Below are 26,665 nucleotides of genomic sequence, written 5' to 3'. Positions count from 1 at the left end.
TTGAGAGAACAACAGTACAAGTTTTCATTTTTTACAGCACTTCAACAAACAATAAAAGCCTTGAATAAATAGTTTCATAAGCTAATTTAAATAAAATGCAGTTTTATTTAAAACAGTTAGCTAAACAGTTACCCACAGCCTGTAACAGTCCAAAATAATATTGACACAGCATTTTACAAAGGCCATTTTCACTATCAATCTTTTAATGTCATTATTTAACCTGTTCTTTTGACAATGCTCCTTACGCTGTGTTTCCAACAGTTGGTAATCAATGCATATATTCAATCCATGTATATATAAATACATTTTTTCATTGAAACATTTTTCTCAGCACAGTTAAAAGGAAGACTTAATTATATCCATGTTTCCTAAAGCAAAGGCATATAGACACTGTGGGTGGTTCTTGAAACCCTTCCCTCCCTCTTCTTGTGGTGGTCCCTAAGAATCTGGCAGCAGGAACAGCTCACATAATACGGCTACAAATGCTGAGTCTGAAAACCTTATATTCTCTGTGTTCCCACGGCACAAAGCTCAGTTACGGATGTCACCACGGACAAGCAAACACCACAATTACCATGAAGCTTCCAGTTGAATGAAAAGTCATTGGAAAAGAGAAAACCATAGAGGAAAAAGGAAAAAAAAAAGTGAACAGATGGAGAAAAACAGAAAGAAAGAAGTTCATATTGATTATGTTGCACTGAAGAAAAGATGAAGTTAATGTCACCAGTGAATTAATTCACTAAAGAGGGAGGTTAAATACAGCTTGGAAAAATACTTAAATGACTTTGACAAGAAGAGTAAAAAGATGAAAAACCACCTGCTTCTCCAGTATCTATTATACCTTTAAGCATATCTTTGATGAGATACTACTTTTATCCCCTTTGTTTAGAAAAATTAAGTAAATCTAAACTTTGATAACTGAATAGTCTGAAAATCCAGATATGAAAAAGTTTTTCATAATTTTCTAATAAACCTTTGATAATGTATTCTGTTTTGTTACAATGTTATTTTAATGCCTCCACCGGAATAAAGTGTAGATTAAGACAAAACATACAAGTTTACAAGAAAAATATTAGAAGATACTAAATAATGTCTAAAGAGGACAATTTTTAATGTCTGACTACAATCTATTTTTCCTTCAGAAACCATTTTAACAAGAGTTTCCTTTAGAAAGAGACTGAATTATCATAATTTTAGAGATCACAAACTGAAGTCAAAGTGATATTATACCCAGAAATATTCATTTTTTGGAGGGTGGGACAGAAGGATAGTTATGAGAGGCCTAAAATTTACTTCAGAAAGTGCCTGGGGTTTGCACACTCAATGGCCCAGAGCTCTCACTGATTCCAAGTACAAGCAAGCAAACTGTTCAGCAGAACATTCATGCTGATCACTAGATTTTTCTGAAGCTCCTCTCTATAAAATGTGTGGGTTTGTGACACTCAGCTTACCTGCAATCACATATGAATGAATTCTCCAGGAAAAAAGAATTAAATTCAGCTCCCAAAGGCAGTATTCAGCTGTCTAAATTATAACACTTCCTGAAGCACATTAATTCTTGATTTATCCTTTCAAGAATCAGGACTGTGATTTTTCACTACACACACCTGACACTAAAACATGCCCAGTCTGGGCAGAAAGATAATAGTCTCACAGAAGACAAAGAGAGATGAGAGGCAGAGAGTGATTATAAGATGAATGGTAAGTGTGTAAGGAAATTACAATTGTATAGGCAGTCTACAGCTCTGACACCATCTAAACTTCAAGTATTCAACTTCAAATGGAGACAACTGCTTTAGAAGTACAACCTTTATGTGTAGTATCCCAGGTTTCCAAAACATGCTTGCAAATTAAACTCTCCTACGCTGGTATCTCCTCTGTATTTTGAGCTGATGGAACATCTTTGACAGAGGAAGCTTGTTAAATTCTCAGTGATCCAGCATCAGAGAGAAAATGATTTTACTGAATGGGTTTCATGGAGACTTCAGTAGCACAGATGTACTGTGGTTCTGTAGTCTCAGGAGTTTAGTCTATTTGATGGAAAAGGGTGATGCTTTTCCTTGTAATGGCTGCTAACATTTCTACAGGCAAAACTCAAAAGTGGCACTAAGCAGTCTGGAGAGTTAGTTGGTTTTTTAACAGCTCAAAGCTGCATTAGAGCATGAACATTTAATATGGGGCACATTACATTTGAATAATTAATGAGTGGATTTAGTCAAGCAAGAGAATAATCAAATTCACTTACTGGCTAAGTTGAATAATCAGTGAACAGAGTATGATGACCTCTAGCAGTAAAGCCTAAACCAGCACTGTCCTTTCCTGTCCATGATCCTTAGCAGTAAGAATCATTGCTGTCATGGGCATCCATCTTTTCAGGTCAGTTTCCTTTATGTCTGAACTTTCTCTATCATCCCTCTGTTTTGTTCTAATTCTGCTTCTTCTTTTTTTTCTTTCCATGTTGCCATGCCTAAAATTTCTACTTTGTATTCCTGTCTGGGGTACAGCAAACCCTGAACAGGTTTTCCTCAATCCTTTATCTGACTATCCCCAGCTCCATCTGAACACCTCTTCACTTGCATCTTGTCAGCACAAACTGCCCTTCTTTTCAACTTTTGAGTCAATTTGCTGCTCCAAATCCCTTCTTCAAATCCCTTGGCCAGCAGGGTATCTACTCACCGTTCTTTCACAGATGTGCAAACTCTGTGCATGTCCCACAAGCAACACGCTTCTTTTCCTCCCTCATCCTTTTATCATCTCCTACCCCACTTCCTCTGTCCAGGTGTTCGCATTTATAACAACAGGTTTTGACTTTTGCCCCAATCTCTTTCATTCTGCCACACTGTTTATAGTCACTCTCCCCATCACATTTAATGAGTCCCAGATCTGTCATTTTCTTCCACATTACTTGTTCAGTCAGTCTGCCTCCCCCCTCCACTGGCTCTATGTATCAGTCTAATCCCACTCCTCCTGAGGAGCCCACATTATTTTCTACATTTAGCTCAGTTTTCCTTCTCTTAAGTACCAGAAGGGGCGGAGAACACTCATAATACAAGAGGAAAAACTGAATGACACTACAATACAAAGCTGCATTACAGGAGAAAATGTGCCGACTTTTGGATAGCTCACACCCATGTGAGGGACCAGATTTATTAAACTGTTAAGTTTGTGAGTTGCTCAGTAAAAACTGGGCCAAATTTAAGCAAATGTATACAGGAATAGACAATCATATTCCAACACTCCAAAACCCACCAAATTTCACATCCCTCCTTGCAAGTATACGAATAGTACCTACTTTAGTTTCTCTTCTTCCAACTTTTTTTTGTCCAAGTTGAGTAAATACAAGGTTTTTTAGCTTTTAACAGAAACTAAGCAAGCAATTAGCACAGCATATTTCTGTTCTGCTATTAAAGACTGGTGCTTTTGTCGATATCTGAAAAAGAAGGCCACTGATGGGAAGCATCATCACTGGTATTCAGATAGAATTGCATTACATTCACACTTTTAATAAGGGCAGTAACTAGCACATTCACCATCTGCAGCTTTGGCAAATCCACATAAAAATTATCATCCCCTAAATCCTGAAATAACTTGTGCATAAATGCTTTTGACTTTCTTTCATCTAATTTGTGCTCGGCTGCCTTCCAAGTTAAAATGCATCCATCCTTTCCATTGATTTTTTTTAAACTCCCTCTGTACATTTTCAGTAGGGTCTGTATGATACTGACAGTTAAGTACTTAAAGATGGTTAAACTGGTGCTAACATTCATGTATCTATGGGTATCTCCTTTATCTTTTGGACAGTTAGTGGAAAGCATTACTTAAAATAATGCTCCAAAATTTATAATAGCTTTATGAAAAATGGACACATGGTTAGCAACATTCCATATTTTTCTTACCTTTTGTTATTTTTGGAAAATGTTCCCATGTGTTAACAAGTATTAAAAGGGTAAAAAAATACTTTTGATATTTCAGTGAATTTCTAAAATCACAGTATGTGAAGAAATCCATGACAACTGTTTAATTTGAATCAAGTGGCTTCTGTGTACAATAGAATTGTACAGATTTTTATACTGATTTCAAATTTAGTACTTCCCTGTCAAAAGATGCTGATACTACACCAGTAAATTCTGTGCCAAGATCTTCTCCAGAATATCACACATTTCTCCAAAGTTTCTCATTTACAGGTAAGACAACAGCACGAACAAGATGAAAAACCTTTTGCATTAAATAATTTTGATCTTAATTTGCAGAGAACATAACTGTTACATTTACCCCCCCAAAAATGTATATCACAGCTCCAACACATGTAAGCTTTGAGACTAAAATGACATCAAAAAATGTCTATTTTCTGAGTAAGTGCAGATCAGCAAATTGTATGAAATAATACGCTACATTAATTGGTCACACAATACCACTTTGTAATCATACATAACCTATTATATACTTGTAAAAATCTCTTTCTGGTACATTTTAAAAGGCTGGACTTCAAGAAGGGAAAAAAGCATTCTGAAAACATCTTCAATTTCTATCAGTTTTGCAGTTTTACATATAAAAAGTTTCTAGAATACAAAATTAAAGGTAACTTAAAACCTGCTGACACTTTCAGAATTTTTTTTTTAAAGTGCAGAAAATAACATGTGAATGTTTTTATTATGACCAACATAACGGCAAAAGAGTACAGGAATTTTAGAATAAAACTTCTAGCCATTAATTCTTCAGGAGTGACTAAGGACTCAATCTTATCCTCTTGAAACCATGCAGATGATGCAGGGCACACTAAAGAGCCAGGAATTAATGAAATCTGAAACTCTGGCACTGACAATTAGTTCTACCTTCAAAATACAAAAAAAAAACCAAAAAAAACCCACAAACAAACAAACACCAAAAAACCCAATAGATCAACAGAAAAAGAATTATCTTATTGGACAAAAAGTTATTTCTGCAGTACCTTCAGGGGTGATAGCACTAGGACACACATCTTTTAGCAGGTCTCCCAAAGTATGCAACTGTCCTCCTGAAGCAATCGGTCGAAATAGCTTCTGTATAAAAGGTCTCTCTGTTGTTGCCTGTTTTAATAAGAAACAAACAAAACCAACAATTTAAGGACCATGCAAATATGTTGTATTAGCATTTGAGACAGGTAGATACTAGGACAAACCTAAAGGTTGCAGCAAAAGAAACATCAGGTATTTCTGCATTCTCCCCTTCTCCCATCCACCCCCCACTTGCATTTCATCCATATCATGAAATGCAGGTAAGTTTTTGCTTATTAACAATTGCAAGTAAGCCATCACTCCAGAAAAACTGTGAAGATCATTTACAGACAGTGTCATGGATGTAAGAGTGTTAATTTTTTTTTTTTGAAACCCCAGACCTCTGTTACGGGAATATAACCTGCTTTAAAAAACCATTTGAATATGTCCATATGTCCTTAACTTAAAAAAAAACCAAGAAGGGAGCACAAACTTAGGAGTTCAACACATCCCTATATATTTTGCCAGGTCAAAGCAATACTGTACCCTTACAGCTCAAGAGGTGATTTCTTCCCAGTAGATTTTATATTGAAAATTTCAAACTATTTCAGGTGCAAGAAACACTACAACTTAGACAAAAAAAGTCTTGTGCTCTGACAGGCAACCTAGAACCTTCTGCCTACTTAAGGCATCAGTCATATGTAAAGAACATATATGGCCCACTTCTGCTGCAGATATGCAAAGGAATTCAGAATGATTTCAACTATGCATCCTTCAGTTTAAAGCCATTCCCCTTTTCCTAGGGCCACATGCCCTTGTAAAAAGTCCCTCTCCAGCTCTCTTGTAGGCCACCTTTAGGTACTGGAAGGCCTCTTGGGTGTTTTCTCTCCTCCAGGCTGATCAAACCAAATTCCTTATTCCCCATATGCATTACCATAGTTTCCAGGAGGATTTGCTCCATGACTTCTGCTGGGCACCAAGATAAGACTGACTAGCCTGTAGTTCCCCAGGTCTTCCTTATTTCCCTTTTTTAAAAATGGGGTTACATTTCAGTAGGAACTTCACTGGACTGCCACAACTTCTCAAATATGGATGGTGGCTTAGCCACCTCATCTGCCACTTTCCTCAAGATCTGTGGGGATGACTCTCATCCAGTCCCACAGACTTGTGCACCTTCAGGTTCCTCAGGTGTTCTTGGACCTGGTCTTCTAGAATGGGCACTTCTTTGTTTTCCCACTCCCTGCCTTCTCCCTTTTGTGACTTGGGCAGTGTGGCTGGAATACTTGCTGGTGAAGACTGACGCAAAAAAGACACTGAATACCTCCATGTTCTGCTTAAACAGGTCTCCCATTTCCTTCTGGAGAGGGTCCACAATTTTTCTAGTCTTCCTTTTATCCCTGACATTCCTATAGAAGCTCCTCTTGTTGCCCTTAATGTCCCTGGCCAGATTTAATTCTATGAGATCTTTAACACTTATTTAAGAACTGTGGTTATGGTAATTAAAAATAGAAACAAAACAACTCAACATCAAGAGGTATTTCATCTCCCAGAGGAGGTTTTTGGGGAGAAAAAACAACCACTTAAACAAACAAACCCCTGCCAAAAAAAAAAAAAAAAAAAACCTGAACAAAGCATAGCAAAAAGTTGAAAAAAAAAAAGTTAAAAATTATTTTTGAAAGAAGGTTATATGGTGTGATCTCTGTCAGCAACAAGCAGATCAAGAATGACAATACAACTGTCACTCACTCACAGGGAGGCAGAGAGCTTTTGCCTAAGAGTGGTACACTACCTCAGAAGTAATTCCAGGGCAGTACAGTGCAGAAGTGTTGACACACAGCTACTTGTTACTTCTTGCTAATAGTCTTCAAATATGGAAAAATAGACTTTTCCCAGTTTTTCTTATGAAGACTAATCAGAAGTAGTCTCCTAGCTGCTGTAGTCAATTCTCTATGTCCTCAGGGAAGCAAATGTGGATATCAACAGCGGTAGTCAAATATGTGAAAATTTCAAAGATGATGGGAGGCACACAGCCAGCAAGATCCATCCACCTCAGACAGACCCACAGAAGTGAACTCTGGCATATTATGTTGAAGAAATGTACATGCAAAACTTAAAAAAAAAAAGACAAAAAAAAGGACAACCCCCCTAAAACACTGTTTTAGTCAAAACAATTTTGTACCAAGTTTAGTTTTTAAAAATAATTGGATATTCACAGAAGTCCAGTCATAACTCCCAAGTGTTTAACGTCTGAAGTAGCAGAAGTGGAAATAAACAGACGTATATGCAGGCAAAGATTGTTATCATCAGACTTTTAAGATAAGAATTTCCCAAGTGTGTACTGCAGTTTCTCATTATTTATTAATAAATTTTGGTTAATTTTTTCCGTAGTTATAATAATTTAATGCCAAGAGGAAAAAGCCAATATTGTTTTTTCTCAAGTCTCCCACATAGTTGCTGACTGCTGCAAACAATATCCTTAGCTGCTATCATGAAACATTACAGAAAATGAATTGAATTTTGCATTTTAAGTGTTAAGCAACACAGATGTGGTAAAGTAAATAAAAATCACTGGTCTTCATCAATGTTAAAATGATAGAAGTAACTGCATGTTGTGTATACAATGACTGTGATTCACAAATCTAATCCTACAGGCAGAGTATTAACCCAACATGCTTACACACTTCTTCCCTCACATGCAGCAGAGGCTTTATGCATTAAAAGAATCAAAAGAAAAGTCCCATCTACATTCCACAACATTTACAGGATAACTCTTCAAAGTATCTCAGTCATACAGGAGCATATATAGTTTTCAAAAAATCTTGCCACCACCCTTTTTCAAGGGTAGTAATGTAAGACCAACTTAACTACAACTTTCTACTCTATTCCCATCCCTGCAAGTGTCCTGGCCAGGCTGAATGGAGCTTTGAGAAACCTGGTTAAGTGCAAGATGTCCCTGCCTGTGGCAGGTGGGCTGGACCAGATGACCTTTGGAAGGTCCCTTCTGACTCAAACTATTCTATGATTCTATTTACTACAACAAGACATGAAGAAACAGCCACCATGAATAACTGCTTATATAATGTTGTGGTTTGTGCAATATTCGCTTAATCAATCATGAGAAAAAACACTACCTATAATTTAACCCATAAACCCACAGCATAACTGATGATTTTAAATAATCTACATCAGATCTAAAGCAAACATTCATACGATGGCTATCATTTTGTCTAATAAATAATCATAACTTCAACAGAATGTAGCACTTTTTAAATGATTTTATTTTACAGTGTAGCCTCCATGTAGCTGTGAGCTGTTCAAAAGATTCCGGATGCATCTGCAGGATACAACAGGTGAAAGTCTATCAGTAATTGCCAACCTGTACAGAGCAAATGCCTTCAAGTACATGAGCACATGAAGACAATCATTCAAATTCAAAAACTGCAGTGCATTTCACACGATCATATCCACAATTTAGTATCAAATTATTGAATTTATATGAAAGCAAATCTTCATCTCTGAATTAAAAAATTTTCTAGAAAGTTGGACTTCACTGCAACTGCAGTTTCTCATTCTTCTCTACTACCACAAACCTGATGATTTGCAGAACAAATGAAGACTTAACTCTTTTTAAAAGAAAGTTTAAACCCTAACAATGATAGGAAAGTGACAGTGAAAACAAATTACACCACAGTGAGAAAGGTTAAAGTTACCTATTCAGGTATACTGGCATTGAGGAGAGTTACAGGTGACGGCAACTTTTAAGAGACACTTTAAGGCAATGTAAAGCCTCACAGGATCAGAGACAAGCTATACAGTTACATACTGTGCTAAGAACTGTAACTCCTCCTTCCCTATCATCCTGGCAAAAAAAAAAAAAAAAAAAAAAGTTGTCAGCTTGCCTGGTCCTTTTCAGAATCAACACATCAAACACTGCATGAAATCCACAATTTAATTAGTCAGATATTTATACAGGACGCATCTTAAAATGAAAAACATAACTCATGAACCACTGGGTTTTAATCTGGAAAAATCACAGTTACCAGTATTTTCATCAAGAGGACGGGATTTGGATTTTCTGCTTAAACACTCAGCTGCTCCTCAATATTCAAACAAATAAAAGTTACCATACATACTGAACTCACAAAGTAAAAAAAGAATTTCTTACAATCCCCACATGTATACAAGCTGGCAACCTAAAACCATAAAAGTTGAGACTTCCCTATATATTCTATCATATTTTCAGTAACTTGCCAAATTCATAATCTGTGCAACTTTGTAATGAACAACTTTACACTAGAAAAAGCTCTCTTAATTTCATAGAACCATTTTGTTTAAAGTCATTTAAGCTCAACCAAGAAGCTTTAGAAGTAAGAGTTTGCATAATGATGCAAGTTATTTTATATAAAAAAGAACAGGAAAATTAACTAGTGCCTGAAAATAAAATTATGCAAATATTTGCTCAAAAATATTTTTTCCATGTCTTCTTTCTAGTTTGTAGAAATGTTTTCAATAAAAAATCTCAATACACAATGTAAAAGCGACTGACTGAAAAGTTGTTGAGTTGCTGTAGTCACAGAACCATCACGGCACCATGCCTCTCCAAAAGCAAGATACTGCAAATCCGCATCTGAAATACTGGTCTTTCACTGGTGCTGAAAGGCTGGGGTTTTGCTGGTGTTTCAGGATGGGTATCTTTGACTTTTATTTGCTTAATAGTAGACCAGACTCATTGAGTATTTAATTGTGGAGAAGACAGAACAATGTTTCTGGGTGGGAGATGATGAGTTTTTGTTGTTTGGTTTCTTTCCTCTTAAAAAAACTTTTAAAAGTAAACTTCCAACTCTTTCATAAAGGTGATTTTCAGCTTAACAAGCTAAAGTACACACAAAAATGATCTCGTTTTATCTATTTGAAATCTGTCAGCTTTCAAATTTTATTAGTATTTTTTGAGCTTCCATTACAAGAGGCATAAAACATGACAATGTGATATGCCTTTATCCTGTAATCATTGCTCCTCTCCTTCAAATCTTCCAAGCAATAGAGGACTTCTCCCAGACAACCCACTGCTTTATTCTATACCTTTGACAATTTTTCTATTTCACTTACTCTTTAAGACATTAGGACTGGAACAACATTCCAAAAAAACAAAAAGACTATTTCTAGCATTTCTTTAGTCTCTGCAAAGTCCATCAAGTAGATGCTCTAGTTATGACTTTGTGTGCTTTGAATAAGCCTGGCACTGCTTTTGTTAGCATTCAAAGTTTTGAACTGCTTACCTGCAACACCACATCCGTGTTCAGAGAACAAAGTACAACTCAATGTAAAACAGAATTAATGAAATTTTTTTTAATAAGAGAACCAAGTAATGCTTTTATATGTCCAACATGTAACTAAAACTCATAAGACAAAAAGAAGAATACACGTTCTCAACACACCTACCCAGAATTACCACAAAAATTGAGTCACTGACAGGATGTACTGTGGGTTGCAGGACTAGTTGTACAATCAACAAATGTGTTAAATCAAATTATCTGGTTTTCCCACATTACATTTTAAATTTCTCTAATAAATTAGACATTTTCAGTGGCTGTAAAAGTTACAATATATGCCTGAGTTTAACCTATGGAAAAAAAAAGAATTCTGTCACCTTTTTTTGAGTTTGTATCAGAATTTCTGCAGTTATAAAGATGCTTTAGTTTCCTCATTAAATTGAAGGTTTTTATCATGATGGACAGGAATTTTACACTCCCTAATATTTTTAAGAGGCTAGAAACAACAACAACAACAAAAGATTCAACAAACAGGCTACACTTTATACATTTAATTACATTAACTCCAGTCACCTAAATTAGTAGTGCAGAAGTTTATCCCTAGTTTGAAGCTGAAGATAATTCTATGAATAGATGCACATATGCTTTAATATGGTCATGCTAAATGTGTATTTGGTTACTTCTTTAAAACTCCTTAGATGGGGAGGTAATCGTCGTATCAATCACACATATCAAGGAAATCACAACATCAAGTAAAGTGAAAATTCTGTTATTGTTGAAAGCACTCCTAATGGTATTACACAAGCTAGAATGCCTTTAGGTGGTGTTGAACATTAATGATCACTGGTTTAAAAGCAAGATGAATTATGTGTTTTCTTGGTGGAAGCTTTAACAGACCTCAACAATGGCCCCCATAACATGTGGCAAGTATTACACCAAGAATTGATGCAAGTAATAATGTCAAAATTATCTAGTATCTTAGCCAAGACTGTAGTCAAATTAAAGCCACAACTAGAATTATAAACACATCTGGAATAAGGTTAAAATTTTATGTAGTAGGGGTTATTACAGTTATGTCTAGACAATAATATTGAACCATTTTTGATCATGAACGGTTAAGGACTCTTTTCCTATCATTCATGGACAATAACTCGTGTCTTCCTTGATGCCTTTCATTGAAGAGAGCACACTTATGAAACAACTTCAGTTCTATCCTAACTTTGTACACAACTAACAGTAGTTTAGCATTATTATAAACCTACAGAGAAATATGGCAACTATTTCAGTTAATTCTCCCTTACATTGTTGAGGGCAATTACTTGCTCATCTTTTTAAAGATTAAAGAACCATTTAAAATATCACCCTTTTCCATATTATTTAAACTGGCAGAGAATGCTTCCTTACAATCATTTAGAAAAAACTTTACGTAATAGCAACAAAATGAGTAATTAGAACCATTTAAAACATTTGAAAGTTAAAGTCCTACCACATGTTTAACTTATCTGAAAAAGATAAGTGTAGTTAGAAAGCAACCCTTAACAGATTAAAAATTTAATGGGCTGAGCACATTGTGACACTTCAGAATATTCTGAAGACATTGCTTCAGTTTCTGTAACTCCTTGTAAAGATGCATCATGCTGTCCACATTGATTTTGCACTCACAGTATTTTCTGATATTCAGACAGATATACACATTGATGAGAACTCCCCACCCCCAAATATTTTCTTCTCTAGGCTGGACAGTCCCAATCCTGCAGCCTTTTTTTCTCCTCTCACATTAGATTCAGCCCAATCACCTCAGTGGCACTTTACTGTACTCTCATCCCATAGTTTCATGTCTCTCTTGAACTGGAGAGCCCAAAACCGGATTCCAGGTGTGGTCTCACCAGTGACAAGTAGACTGGAGGGATCCTGTCCCTCCAGCCGCTGATAACTCTCATCCTACAGCAGCCCAGGACAAAATTTACCTTCCTTGTCATAGGTCTCACTGCTAAGGCCCTGTTATAACTTGTGGGTCATTTTTAACAAGAGTATGTATTGCCAAAAGTTCCAATTTCATACAAAAAATTGCGAAAGTACCACTCAATATGCTTAACAAGCATGTCTGACCACATTCTGGCTGTTGCCTGGTTTTTCAAATGATCTATCAAATTTTCTTGTGCAGGGAAAGTATTCTCTGAACAACTGAATTTGCATTATTTAATGTCAGGTGAATTGGACAGATCCTAGAAGCAGAAGAAGGTCAACACTTGAGACACAGAGCAGACAACAGGCAACCATCATATAGCCAGAAATAGCAGAGACTAAATACAAAAAACAGCTTCAAGAGGCAGTTTTGTTGAGCCCTGAGAAGACAAACACACCTACAATAAAAGCATGGCCTCAAAGTATTACATTTCCTTCCCAGGAAAGAATTTGTATTTGTAACTGGTAAAATATCAACATATCTGAAGAGTCAGAGACAACAAATCAATAGTGCACTTCACAGCTGCAGCATTTTATGTGCACGTGCAGACCTAAGGCTCACTTAACAAATGAGCAATTGAGTACTGACTACCTATGAAGCAAACAACTTTAGAAATGGATTTACATCCACAAAAGCAAACACTACATTGCTTGCTTAAGAGCAGTGAAGAATACAATACTTCATAAACCACTTTCAAGCTACTTTAAAACCATTAAATCCAATATTTCTCTTTGTTTCCTACAGTAATGATTAACTAGAAAGAACTCCTATAATCAAGGGCAGCAAAATTTCAAAAATTTGTTTGCTAATTCATATTGTACTTCTAAAGTATGGTGTCATATCCCACTTCCTCATAGGTTTGTTCCATTCCACATTTACCTGTAGGGAATTTGCTTTCAGTCTTCTGGAAAGTGCAAATAGAAGTCTTGGTACTTTCCAAAAAACAGAAACTTTCTCTATTTCCTAATCCTCAATTCTGTGCAAAAGTTAACCTGCTTTATTCACCTATTTTATTTAAAAATAAGTAAAGGTGGCACACTGATATTGATAAGTCAAAACAAGTACTGGCTGTGGCTTTCATCTATGCAGAGTTTTGCATCAGCATCATAGGCTAGCTAGGCTTAGTTCTATAGGCATTGCTTATACTGCACAGCCACAGAAATAACCCTTGAAGATGACATTCCTCATCTCTCTGAAGAAAAAATTCCATATCAGCTTTTTCCCTTTTTCTAAGTAAAGCAGCTCACCAACTACTTTTTTTTTTTTTTTAATTTTGCTATTACATCAGAGTACAAGAGCCAATCTCTGAGGAATACAGCTCCACATTAAGCTTCAGGTAGGCAAAGTCGCTTTTGCCACAACGTAAGAACCTGCATTACAAAGTATGCGGTGAAAGTGGCAAATCAGATTGTGTTGACTAAAGCAAGTGAAATGGAAAAGTAAAGTGATCACCTTTAATGATCAGAGGAAAGGCAGCAATATACTAAAGAGCAATGCATTTAAATTATAAGATCTATGAGTAACTGTACACAGACCCATCTCAACTGAATTACTGCTTCATTCCTTGTCTTCATCACAGCTTCTCAATGTATTGATATTCTTAAGAATGAAGATTCAAGGTTGACGTAAAAAGTGCCGGTTTTTTTTTAAATTGCATGCATACACTTATTTTCCTAACAAATTTAGGATTATATATAAATCTACAAGAGTACCACTTTAATGAAACAGTTTAGGGAGCCATAAGAATTCAAACCTCATGGTTTAAATTCAACTTGTTGCACAAACACTAACCCGAACTTATTTACACCAAACTCCATTCTCATAAGACAGTCCAAAGAAAAGACAACAATTGAAGAATTTTATACAGTACCAATTGGTTAAAAAAGTAACTACTCATTTGTAATTGGGGGTGCATAAGAGGTAAGATTAAGGTATTTTCAAATTGGCAACAGACTTTTTTTCCCCCCACAAAGTGTTCATTATTTCATTGTAAGTGAAGATGTACTTTGACTTAAAAAAAATCTATAAAACTGTTTACACAAAGTTAATTTAGTAACTAGTAGGATTCTATCAGTTTTTCATATAATTAGATTCTTCTGAGATCTACGAGTAACTTAAGTATTGCAAAGATAAAAAAAGGATTTAAAAAAAAATACTACCCATTTTTTTCCCCAATATGCAGAATCGAGTATATCCTAATTTCTTTTAAACTAGATATAATGTAACTCAGAACACCTCAACAAACTGCTTCTCATACAAGCAAAACTACTTTATTCATTGTATAGAAGCTACATGTACACTCAACTCTGAAGAATTACTGTAGCTCCTAGTGACAAGCCTGAACTAGCTTAAAACCATCCAGCTTGGTAACAGCTCAACCACAGCAGGGAATCAACCTCAATCGAGGTTTTACAGCTCCATCTCCTCTGCATCTCCTTCCCTGAGCACTGTGCAACTTTTACAATAGCTTTGAACTAGGCAGATTGACAGTTTTACAGACAACTTGGGCATATTTATGGAAACTTTAGTCACATTTTGACAACAAATACAGTTTATCATCTCAGAATTTTTCTTTGAAACTCTGATTGACAGCTCCCATCCTGTACCAAGATTCTTAAAGGCACAAGGCTGATCTTGCACGTGGGTTCCTTAAGTCTTCTAAGAGAGCTGCACGAGCCCTCCTTAATACCGAATATGTAAGAAAAGTCATCTTTAGCAGCACTGGTTTGAGCCAGCTCATTTCATTGAGCATTGAGATGCATTAAGAAAAGCTTATGCAACTATGGAACCTCTGGTGGAATGTGGTGACAGTGACCTTCAACTCAAGGTGACAACTAGTCACATTGCTATTACTTTCAGCACAGAACAAAACAACCCAGTTCAGAAAACAAGTACATAAGGATCACACTGCCCCAGTGCAATATGTAATAGAAGGGTTTCTTTCTTTTTTTCCCCAAACATGAGGCACTAGGAAAAATATTACCTGACAAAGCTTTTAAACTTTCTTATTCATAGAGCTTTGATTTTGAAGTAATTTAAAACTGGTGAAAGTGTGCTAGTGTTTCTTTAGTACTGAACCATCAATTATTAGAATAAATCAGAGTCCATTTGTTTATCTTCAGCACAGAAATTCAGCTGAGCCCAGTTCTGTTACACAAATCAGCATTTCACATGATTTTCCTATTCGCTCAAACTTCTTCCTTGTAAAAGGAAGTTCTTAAGAAACAAAATGTCTATTTTCAGCAGGTCCTTTATTAAAACATCATTTTCAATAAATAAGAAAAAAAAATAAGGCACTGCACACACGTCTGTTCAAGAGCATTCTACACTAGCCAACAAAATGCTGAAACTTGCTGTGTTGTGCTGCCCTCTTCAGGTTGACAGCACTTATATTTTCTAGTTCTTTTGCTTGATGAGTTATTGCATTGCAACTTCTTTCATAACACTTTTCAGATCTGAAGTTTCAAGTAGCAGCTAACTTCACCTGTATTCCACCAGTGCTTGAAGCACTTTTGGCTTAATATCCTATAAATATAAGCTTTACTTTTGCCCTTTTTGTCTCCCCAGCGTCAATATTAATCTTGAGGATTATCAAAATATCAGCTAGCGTTTGAAAATATGACTAAAAACCTACTTCAGTACTGATAAGAAAGTCTCATGACAAAAGGCTTAAAGAGTTCAATTGATTCAGCTTACCAAAGAAAGCTCCTGATATGAATCCATAAGTGAACTTGGGAGGTCAGAAAGTCACATGACTTTAACATGGGGTAAGGCAAAACAGAATCTATAAACCGAAGTCAGACAAATTCAGACTTGAAATGTAATGGAGACTTTTCAACAATAACAACAAAAAAAAATTCATAATCTACTAGCACAAAAGGGTAGATTTATTATTACTTGAAAACTTTACAGGTAGACACAGTATCTTTCCAAACAATCTGTTTTCATCAGTTTTTTTAATAGTTGTCATAACATGGGCCAAACTGTGCTGTTGATTTGCATACTTGTAATGGGTTTTGCAGTTGCTTATCCGAGCTCTGCCAATTAAATGTGGAAATACGGATAAAACAGTCTTCAATTGCTTGGAAGTGGCCACGCTTGAGCTTCTGATTCATTTATTGAGACAGATATTAATAATGTCTTAAAATGTTTCATTTCCCACTCCCACTTTGCTACTTTTAGAGGACAGGTCATGGTAAATATTTATGTCTACTTAGACATCTCAATACTGCAGCTTTGACATAAAGAGCAAAGTGTTGAATTTAACTGATATATTATTAAGTATGGAGATTTTCCCTCATGTTACAAAGGAAGATAAACATTCTAACAATTTGTGACTGTACAACTTAATCTCAACATTTTAAGGGACTTATGATAGGAAAACCTGTTCAAAGTTAAGGCCTACTGTGTAATTAAGCAATAAGATGAATAAGCTAATCAAAACCCTTACAAAATAGAAGCAAAGGAAATGCTCATTCCAGTATCAAAGTAAGGAAGAAGCAAACAATCACAGATCATCCCTTTTTGGGCAAGCAAACACACAACAGCCAGCCTGCCTCAATCAACTGTGACTCTAGAAAAACTGAGGAGAACTTGTCATGAAGAGTTTTTGTCCATTTTTTTTCCAATACTTTTGTAATTTTAATCTCAAGAATGAAATACAGTATGCCTCTTTAAATCCCATACACTCACAGGGCAGAGTCCAGAGAAAAGCAAGATGAAGTGAGCATGACATGGGGAGACAGCAAGACACCAAAACTGGGGGATGAGTGCAAACTAAGTCCACAACAACTGAGACTCAAGAGTGTTCCCACAGCAGGCAGCAGTTCATCAGAGCAGTCTGTGTTAGCACATAGAGACTCCTCTCCTGACTAATATGCCCTGTCACAGTGCCTGGAGCCAAAGACTGATGAAAACTTCCAGCCATCTATCAGCCAGTTTGTTCAATTAGACTGTGAAACGTCAGCTGGTCTTATAAACACAGGGGGAAATTCCACAAGCCAAACTAGCTCTAGTACTGGACATGAAAAGCAACACTTGAATTCAGAATATACTCAAAATGTTACTATTATTTTCTCTCTCGCCATTAAAGAACAAGTGCAAAAAGCACTCTATTCTACAGTACTATCAGATAAAAAGGCAAAAAAAGGTTTTGTGCACCTGCCAGCTGAAGACAAAGCAGCTTACAGCTCTGAAGTGATGAAGTGGGGAACTTCTTTTTTGACACATTGAAGTAAAAGTATCACAAAAATGTAATCACTATTTTTAAACTGTCTCTGGTAAAAGAAGTTTCCACCTATGTCAAAGGTTTATCTGGTTCAAGTTCCAGATGACACAGTTAACTGAATATGACAGCTGGCAGTAAAATCTCCAAGATTTCTTACCTAACTTTAAAAATTGCAAATGACTTGTTCCTTAATGATTCTCAACCTTTTTTTTATATCATCTACTAGAGATGCCAGGATGCTGGTCCAATCTTAGCTGCTATTCTTAAAAGAAGAGCTGCTGGACAAGGGTTTTTAAAATTACCCACGGTTAGTTTAGTTCTGACTTACCCAAGTACAATGTTCATGTTTTTGCCATTTCTTTCACCCACACACTCCATCAGATTTGGTCACCACAGGAGGTATGATTCATATTACTCTTTAGAAATGTATTTTAATAGACAAACTTTACAACTGAAAGAGTTTTTGAGTTTTTAAAATAATTAATTCTTCAGTGCAAAAAAAATCTATTGGATCACTTTATTGAATGCATTTTTTCTGCAGCAACTTTGCCAATTCACATTTAGTTGCTGCTAAGACTGTTTCTTCTTATGTGATATCATAATCTAGTATATTTCTTTGAAGGAAAACAAATTCATCCACTTTGTATTGCCAAAAAACAATGTAGACAGTTCCCTTCACAGAATTTCCTTCTAATAATTTGGGGTAATGGAAGGTAAGGAGAGGACAAGGAGGAGCTCTCCCCGCTGAAGGCAATGCATCATCATTTCCTGCCATCCACCAGTGTATCATTAAGTATCTGTAAGAACACTGTGTGAAGACACACAGGGAATAAATATCCACTGCAGCACAAAATCAGGTTACATCAGGTGGGGATATACAAGCATCCAATTAGAATGCCATGCTTTACCAGCACTAATGGAAATTAGATGCATTCAGGGTGGTGGTTAAATACATCTGAAGAACACTTTAGAATCAGTTATTTTTCCATATGCAACTTTGTCACTAAGTACTGTAAAATTATGTTAAAACTACAGGAATTAGCTACTTGTTTGGAATTAAATTATAATCTCACCCTTCCTAAGGCTTTCTGAAAATTCCTTTAAACACACAGAGCAGTAATCAGTACACACACTAACAAACCAAACAAAAAAGCTAGAGACATCTGCACCCACTTTTTAAGAAAGACTGGAAATATTTAGAAATTGTAAGAGCAGCATTACTGAAAATAGTATAAACCAGCCTTCTCAAAAGTTGTCTCAGGATCATCTTTATTTATGTTTGGTCTTCAATTCTTAGTTAGATATTTGGGGGTTAAACTATAGCAAGTAAGGGTTTCCAATTGAAAAGGTAATGGGAATCAAGATAAGTACTACTGGTTCAAGTGACAGATTTTACTGATTTATTTATTTATTTTTTAAAATCTTTACTAGCTTGAAATCATGTGGTATCACAAAAATCTTCCCTCACGCCTTGAAGATGTGCAACCTATTCGGACAGCAAAACCTCTTTTTTTGCAAACCCATTTACGTGATTTCAACGAAAAAACTTTTAAAAAACCCCACACCTATCAGAGAACAAGCAAATAACTTAGTCACCAAACAAACAAAATGCTGTGAGTACTACTTTTCGTGATACATACTTTTTGATTCTTATACAAACCTTGCCATCTGCTGCGATCTCTGACAAAATAACGGACTTCCGTTCTCAATCTAAGGTTTCATTATGACAGTAAATGTCTTATATCTAACATTAAAAGCTACCCAGTCCCACTGCAAGACTGTATAGGCTCCTATGGTCATTAGAACCTGTTACAAAGTAGTATCAGAATATTCACTACAATGAATAAAGGACTTTCTTTTCACAGCTATAGGCGCAAAACTTAAATACAAATAGACTAAAATATTCCAACAGAGCACAACTGTTTAATTTACAGAGAGGCTACACAAGTTTTTGTATAAGCTTTTACCAAGCTTTAATTCCAAACTTCATTGGGACCTTAATGCTATAAAAACTAAGGAGATGTTGAAAAATTGTAAGGATTCCAAGGAATATGTCTCCAAACAAAATGCTGAGAAAAATAAAGTGCTGGTGTATTAAAACAGGAAAATAAACACCACATTCAAAGCTAGTTTGGGATTGTAAGTATACAATTAGAAGACAAAGGTAAGAACTAGATGCAAGACCTATGCCATTACTTCCACCTTAAAATGCCTACAAGAAAAGAAGACCATACAGCAGTTGAGGGGAAAGTGTTGTTCCTGAGGTGTTTGGCTTAGACCTTTCACAGGGCATTTTGCATCTAAAGCACTCTTCATAGTTACTAGTTATTTTTAATAGCAGAATTAGGTTGTTGGATTGTTTTTTTAAAAACAACAGACAAGCATCATCTACACCAGCCAGAGCATGTTCTCTAGAATTACACACTTGCAACATAATGAATGTTAGTTACCTATTAGAATAAATACAGTCTATTTTGTTTGCTAATCCATATGACTCAAGGGTCCAGCAAAGATGAGCATGCAAAGTTTTGCCATAATACTAGAAAAGGAAACATATAACTCTGAAAACAGATTACAGTATATGACACCTCAGTGGAACAGTTTGGTTTTACTTCGTTGTCTCCTACCTGATAAATTCTAAATGGGATGTATCGAAATCCATTATCTTCTGGGGGATACTCCATGAGTTTTCGATTTATTGCCCAAAACTGCTCAAATTTATCTGTGAAGGTAAAATTAGGCTTTGTCAGTATCAAGAACATTTTTTTTTTCAACCTAAAGAGGTAAATGAGACACAATTGCAACAACATGCAAACTTTTCTTACACAAGTTTAAGCTGTATGAATTTATTTTTCCCACACATTTCTTCCCTATTTAGCCTGAAGCCAAAGGTAGGTCATCTGCATTCTCCTACGAAAACAGTGATATGGTGATTTATTGAACTGAAAAAGAAAGCAACTTTAACTCATATTTTATCTCCCACTGTTAAGAAAATATTGGGCTATAAATTATGGATTGCATTACCTCAGCTAACAGTGCCTGTTTCTCCACTCCTTGCTGTTACTGGTCCATACTGTCTCATAGTCTGCTAAAAACATCTAATTGTTCTTAGCTATGGATGAACAATGGGTGTAAAGTACAGAGAAACTTAAGCAGGAGAAATACTTTTTGAGTGGTTTACATTTGGATATATAGATCTTAAAATAATCTGCAACAATGCATGACAGGATCAGAAAATACACTGCCAGATTTATGACACAACCTGAAAATAAAAGTTTATGCTTGAAACATATTTTTGTTATTATCCAAATAACTAGAGTTAGTACAATAGCCTGCACACCATTTCATGCTGTTCAGGCATTACAAGAACTGAATAGTTTATTACATTTAAAATGTACTAAGGACAGCATAAGGACAACTAAGAGTAATAAAGGCTTTTATACATACAAATCAATTATTCAAATGAAGCAAATAACTAACCTCAGAAGTGATAGAAAGGAATACAAAGAGCTAAGATGAATAAACCTGATGCTAGCCTTACTGGAGAAGGCAGCTTTAGAAGAGGAAGAGCAAGGGATCAATTTCCCTATAGGCCCTAACACTCCAAGACACAAAGCACAGTGGATGTTTCCATAGAAGGAACACACAGTCTCCAATTTTCCCTCCTTGGCACAATGTTCAGCCAAGTCTTAAGAAGCTGGGCTCTTATGGAATATACCCATTACAGAATTCAGCCCCACTGAAGCAAGGTAAAATTCAGAAATGTATTCACAGGACAAAGGTTCTTCCTGCTTCCAAAAGTACTGATTACACTTAAAGCAATTGCAGAAAACAAGTTTGAGATTTGCTTCCCTCCAGCATACAACACAGGTGCCTGTCAGTGCACTAAAAGGCACAGGTTAGTATATATTGCAGGGTTTATAATACATTGCTTTTCCTGACTGAATGCAACACAAGGCAGGAATTTCCAAGAAACTGTGAGCAAGCTCCTGCCAGGTATGCTGTAGGAGCATTTCCCGATACTTATCTCAGAAAGTACTTCCACACCCTTGTTTCCCGATTAGCAGCAAGTGCCTCTTGACAGGCACTTACCTGAGCTACTGTCAGCACCACCAGGCAGGCACCTGCCCGGCATGAGAAGCTGCCTGGATGCAGGATGTTATCCCACAGCAGGGTGCTACCCCATCATTCACCGGGCTGGGAGTGACAGTGACACCCCTGGAGCAGACTGTAATCAAGCAATCCCACATTTGGGAACTCCAGTCTACAGAGTCAGAGGTTTAGCCTTAAAATGTCCAGCACAAAGGATGACTGCCTCCTCCTCAGGAACTCCTTAAGAGGGAAGGTGAAGATTTAGCATGCTTCCTTTATCCTTGGAGGCAGCACAGAGAATGGCTTGCAGCTTTCACTACAGATGTGTGAACAGGCATTCCACAGTAGGCACTGATAGATTTATACTTCAATTACCACTTCTAACTCACTTGAGAAAACTGTTTTGGCAATACAAAAAACAAAACAATCAAGACCTACTTAAGCTAGTGAGCTTCAGCAGACTTAAATAAGGAACCTCCATATTTGGAGACATCCTACTTGAACAGAAGTAAAACAAACATTAACTCAATTTACTTGTTTAATGCTCATATTACAGCAAATAGGAAAATTGGGTGAACAGCATACTGTTCTCAAAATTCACCAGAAAGGGGCAACACATCTTACGGATTAGAAGAAAAAGAAATTATGAACAAATGAAAGACTTATGTCAGAAGATTAAGTATATTGACCCTTATGGCATGCATATACGGCAAACAAGGGAGGATCTGGATCACAAAAAAAGTTCAACAGTGGTAATGTGCAGTTAACTCGCTTCTGTTCTTCATTGCTGCTCCCTCACCTCCCACAAAACATGCTGGAAATCAGGTAATCTTATTTAAGGCAGTTAAATATGAAAACTTATCTCTCTCAGATTATTCGCTGAACACTTAGGCAGTGCTTAAGACAATCTATTGTTCAAAGTTCTAATTGTTTCTGTAGTTTCCAAATATAACAGTGATAAATCTGCAACAGTTGAATTATGAACTTGCTGCATTTTGTAATCAAGCATGTTCTGTCAATCCACCTGATATCCCAGGCATTTTAGCTAGACATAATCGAGTCAGGTATCTTAAGACAGATCTCCACTGTGTGTACAGCACTGTCTGAAGACCTCTAAACAAATTCCTCCTCACAACCTTATATTGCTGTCTTCCAAACATCTTTCCAGGGATACAGTATTTTTACCACAGGAAACAGAGTTGGATGTAAGAGAACCAAGACAAATTTTTAAAGCAAGCAGCAGAAAAAAAGCTATCCAGTTTGCATACTGATATATACAACCTGGCAAGAGCTTTTATTAGCAGACTGGCTGACTGCCAGAATCCTAAAGCTCCAAAAGTACAAAATGCAAAAGTGACTGCTTTTCACAGAATCCTTAAGACTCAAAGCTTAAAATAAACAAACAAAACCCATAACACGGACAAATATCCCCCCCAATCTCTTTAAAAATCTAAGTGAAAGGATTCTTCCTTCTCTCATTTTTATGTATCAGTACCCCCTATTTTTGCAAAGTCTCAAGGAAGCTATTAGTGCTACAATGAGCTGAAAGAACTCATTAGTTTATTGGCTAGACAAGACAAAGACAGAAGGTGCTGGCCAGAAATTTAACAATCAAAACAAAACTGAGTTTTCATCAAACCAGTAAACAAGGAAGAGTTCTCTACCTATCAGCAAAAGCACTTTACACATTTGTCTCCCTCCCTCATGAAAAGCTTATGCAGTCCGCGTGACACCTAAACCACCGTAACAGTCAAATCTGATTTCTTTTGTTTTTCACAGTCCATCTGTTTTTAAGAAAGTGCTTGCTTGAAGTGTTAGAGTTTCTGTATTAGCAAAAAGCAGTACTCGCAAAAGGCAGATGTCCATATCTGAATAACAATGTTTAAAGTAATGACAGTAAGATTTGAACAGAAGTGAGATTAATGACAGTATAAAAGTTTCATGACTCCACTAATCATATTTCTTAAACAAGAGATGATAATTGCTATATAACTTTGCCTAAAATGAAATTTAAACACTTCTCCATGTATTTTATGTCAAAGTTCAGAAAGTTTATAACCAAATAATTGAGAAGAGAAACTTATCAGCCAAGTCCCTTATATTTATAACTATTCATTTCTTAGAAATGCAGTCACTGAATGCCCAAATGCCAGACAGACATTAGCCTTCACTACTACAGAGATGCACAGAATCTAAGGAGAACTTTGAAATTAATCTTTTTATGTATTTTAAAAAAGTATGAGTTGGCAAAGACTTCGTGTCACCCATGACAATAATCTCAGTACACAAATTCATTAAGCAACAAAGTAAACTCAAACATAAATTTACAAATACAGTATGCCACATTATGCATGTAGGGTTCAGAAACCTATCAGTAAAATTACTCATGCCTTTAAAGTACCCATTGAAACAGCTGAAAAAACTACTGACACTGGGAAACGCCGAGACTTCTTGTTTCCTCCGTTAAACCAGATTGGAGATCCTTTAGTAGTCATTGAAATTAATCCAAATTTATCCCTTGTTATGTGAAAAAATTCTTGGTAATCCCATCATACTTTATTGTTAATAGACAGCAAGTGCTGAACCTCTTACTAGTGAGCAGTGCTAACTAAGGATTAGTCCAAGCTAAGGGCTAAAAGGTTGGGTCTCTTTTGCCCCTGGGTCTCAGCCTGAAATGTTCTTCAGGCAACCACAAAAATTAGTTTCACTCATACTAGCCTCTTACAGTCATTTTCTGAAACTCAAGTGCTGTCACGCTTCAAACAACTTGAAATTTCACATGGATCTTGAAGTTAGACACGTCTCCTTCACCCACATGAGGCTACAACAGGATGGATTGCTGAGAGGGTAAAGGGCACTGCTCGAGTGCTCACCATCAACATGTGCATTTCACTGCAGCATAGCTTTAAATCTGCGTACACAAACAATCTGAGCAATTATCACAGAATGGAAAAATACATCTACAAATACCTTGCAGTGAGAAAAACCCTGGTAAGAGCATATAGACAGTTAAAATGGAGTTCCCACTGCAGCATAGTAAGCAAAAGAACTAAAAAACCCCATCCTAATCTTTAACCTTATCAACAAAAGTATCATAATAGTAAGGAATTATTTTGTTTCTATATTTGATAGTGATGCAACTGCTATCAGACTATCAGTCTCTAGGACTGGACATATTTCAAGAAGGCTGTTGAAAGGGTTTTTAAAACAGAAGGAATTAATACAAAAATGAGGGAAAGACTTGAAATCCAGAAAGGAAATACTAATTTCATGGCTCTTGTATTGCAGTATCTTTTTAGAAAGTCAAAGAAGTGAACAAACTGGTGCAGCCCTCAGGGTAGCACATATGCACAATTTTGTCTGGACTATTCATGGTTTCGTCTTAAAACTAATTTTTAATAGAAATTAAAAAGAAAGCTTGGAATTAAATTGTATCCGTAGCTCTATACAAGCCATACCAACTCACAGCTTGCATACAACTATGTCCAATATCGAAGTTTAAAAAACACAAAACTTGCCCATTCTCAGTGGTTCACCACTGTCTAACAACCATATGAACCATAGAAGTATTCGGGCAGAATCACACACAGCACTAAGAGACGAAAGACTGACATACAAGAACTGATGTACAGGAACCACATTAGTTTGGAAGTGCCTTTGGAGGTCAAGCTTTGGAATAATAGCTCCTCACCCTGCCCCAAAAGAGCTGCCTATACAAAGTTAAACAAGTTTGCTCAAGGCCTCGCCCAGTGAAGTTTGATTGTCTCCATGGGTGTCAACTCAACCACTTTCACTCCCCCAGCCCATCCCATCCCACCCCCCCTTCCTTCCCAGGGTCCCATCAGACTTTCTCCTGCTGTAACTAGCAACTGTTTTTTCTTTGGTAATTGCCTAGCTCCACTGCCAGTGGAGACAAGAGTGAGAGAAGTCTGATTCCATCTGCCCTAGAGGCCTTCCTTTCAGGTAGTGGAAAGCTGGTATTAAATCAACCGTCAGCTTCCTCATCTTCAGGCTGAACAAGGCAGTTCCTCCACTCTCTAACACAGCATATGCTCCAGCCCCTAATAATTTTACCAGCACTCTGCTGGATTCTTTTCTGTTTGCCCACATTTCTTTTGGCCTGGGATCCCACGAGGACGCAGCACTCCCGGTGCAGCTTTACAAGTGCTGAGCCAAGAGGGGACACAAGGGCTTGAGTAGCTCCCCACTTAATCTTTATTTATGCAACACCACACAACAGGCTTTCAACTCAGTTTCTTCTTCACCATTACCCACTTCCAGAAAGCTGCTTCCCAGTCAGTTCCTAGACTGCGATGACGTATGGGCTTCTTCCTGTCTCTGGTGCAGGACTTGTCTGCAGCTCGGGGAGGGTCCAGCCCATCATGATCTCTCTGAATGGCAGATCTGCCCTCCAATCCACCAACTGCTCCCACCAACTTTTCCTCTCAGTCACAGACAAACTCAGTAAGGGTTAATCTGTCACAGATATATATATAATCAAACTGTAGGATACAGAGAGCTGCAGCTGAAAGTCAAGGATACAAAGTGTATTTCCTTAACATTAAAGCAAGCATATTTTCTACTGACTCATATTTTAACAAGCATTGCTTTTAACTGCTATAGCCAAAAAGAAGTCTTCTCAAAATTTAGTATAAATACTACTTCCACATTGTTCCCAGGAAGACTAAGACTCTGCATGCATGCATAGTTCTGCTCACTGCTATTTCTAACCAATTTTATAAAAAGTTAAGTTCTTGTGTGGTATGCCTCAAGCATGAAGGAGCTTTTGTTGATGACATAAATATTTTGAACACTTCAAAAACGATTACTTTGCTATTCAGAAACATTATTTACAGCTGATTACTATAATTTCTCACCTATTTAAAGACCTGTCTCTAAATTACTTAGTTCACCTAAATTCACCATTCATATTCTTGTTTTACAAAAACACTGATAATTACAACTATCAAGGACTTCAGGAAGATTCTGGTACATATCTGACTCTCAATGACTACTACAGTTAGTGACAGCCTTTTTGAGAGCACAGCTTGAAGTACTGCTATGGCATCATTAAGATATTGACTTTTCTCTTCCATTTTGCACATTGCCACAGTTAAAATATTCTTGCTATTAAACA

General features: G+C 36.5%; 1 protein-coding gene across 3 annotated transcripts in view; it reads right to left on the bottom strand.

Annotated features, from left to right (window-relative positions):
• Nucleotides 1–26,665, bottom strand: part of ATG5 (autophagy related 5) — a 73,911-nt gene that overhangs the window by 23,784 nt on the left and 23,462 nt on the right. For all 3 annotated transcript variants that reach the window (XM_082277028.1, XM_082277030.1, XM_082277029.1), the window contains exons 6-7: nt 20,064–20,158; nt 4,949–5,066 (exon numbers count right to left, since the gene is read on the bottom strand). In XM_082277028.1, the coding sequence (XP_082133154.1) occupies nt 4,949–5,066; nt 20,064–20,158 (213 nt within the window). The remainder of the gene's footprint in view (nt 1–4,948; nt 5,067–20,063; nt 20,159–26,665) is intronic.

Source organism: Coloeus monedula (assembly GCF_965178545.1).
Source record: "Coloeus monedula genome assembly, chromosome: 2".
Lineage (NCBI taxonomy): Eukaryota > Metazoa > Chordata > Aves > Passeriformes > Corvidae > Coloeus > Coloeus monedula.
This window is presented reverse-complemented; position numbering and strand designations above follow the sequence as displayed.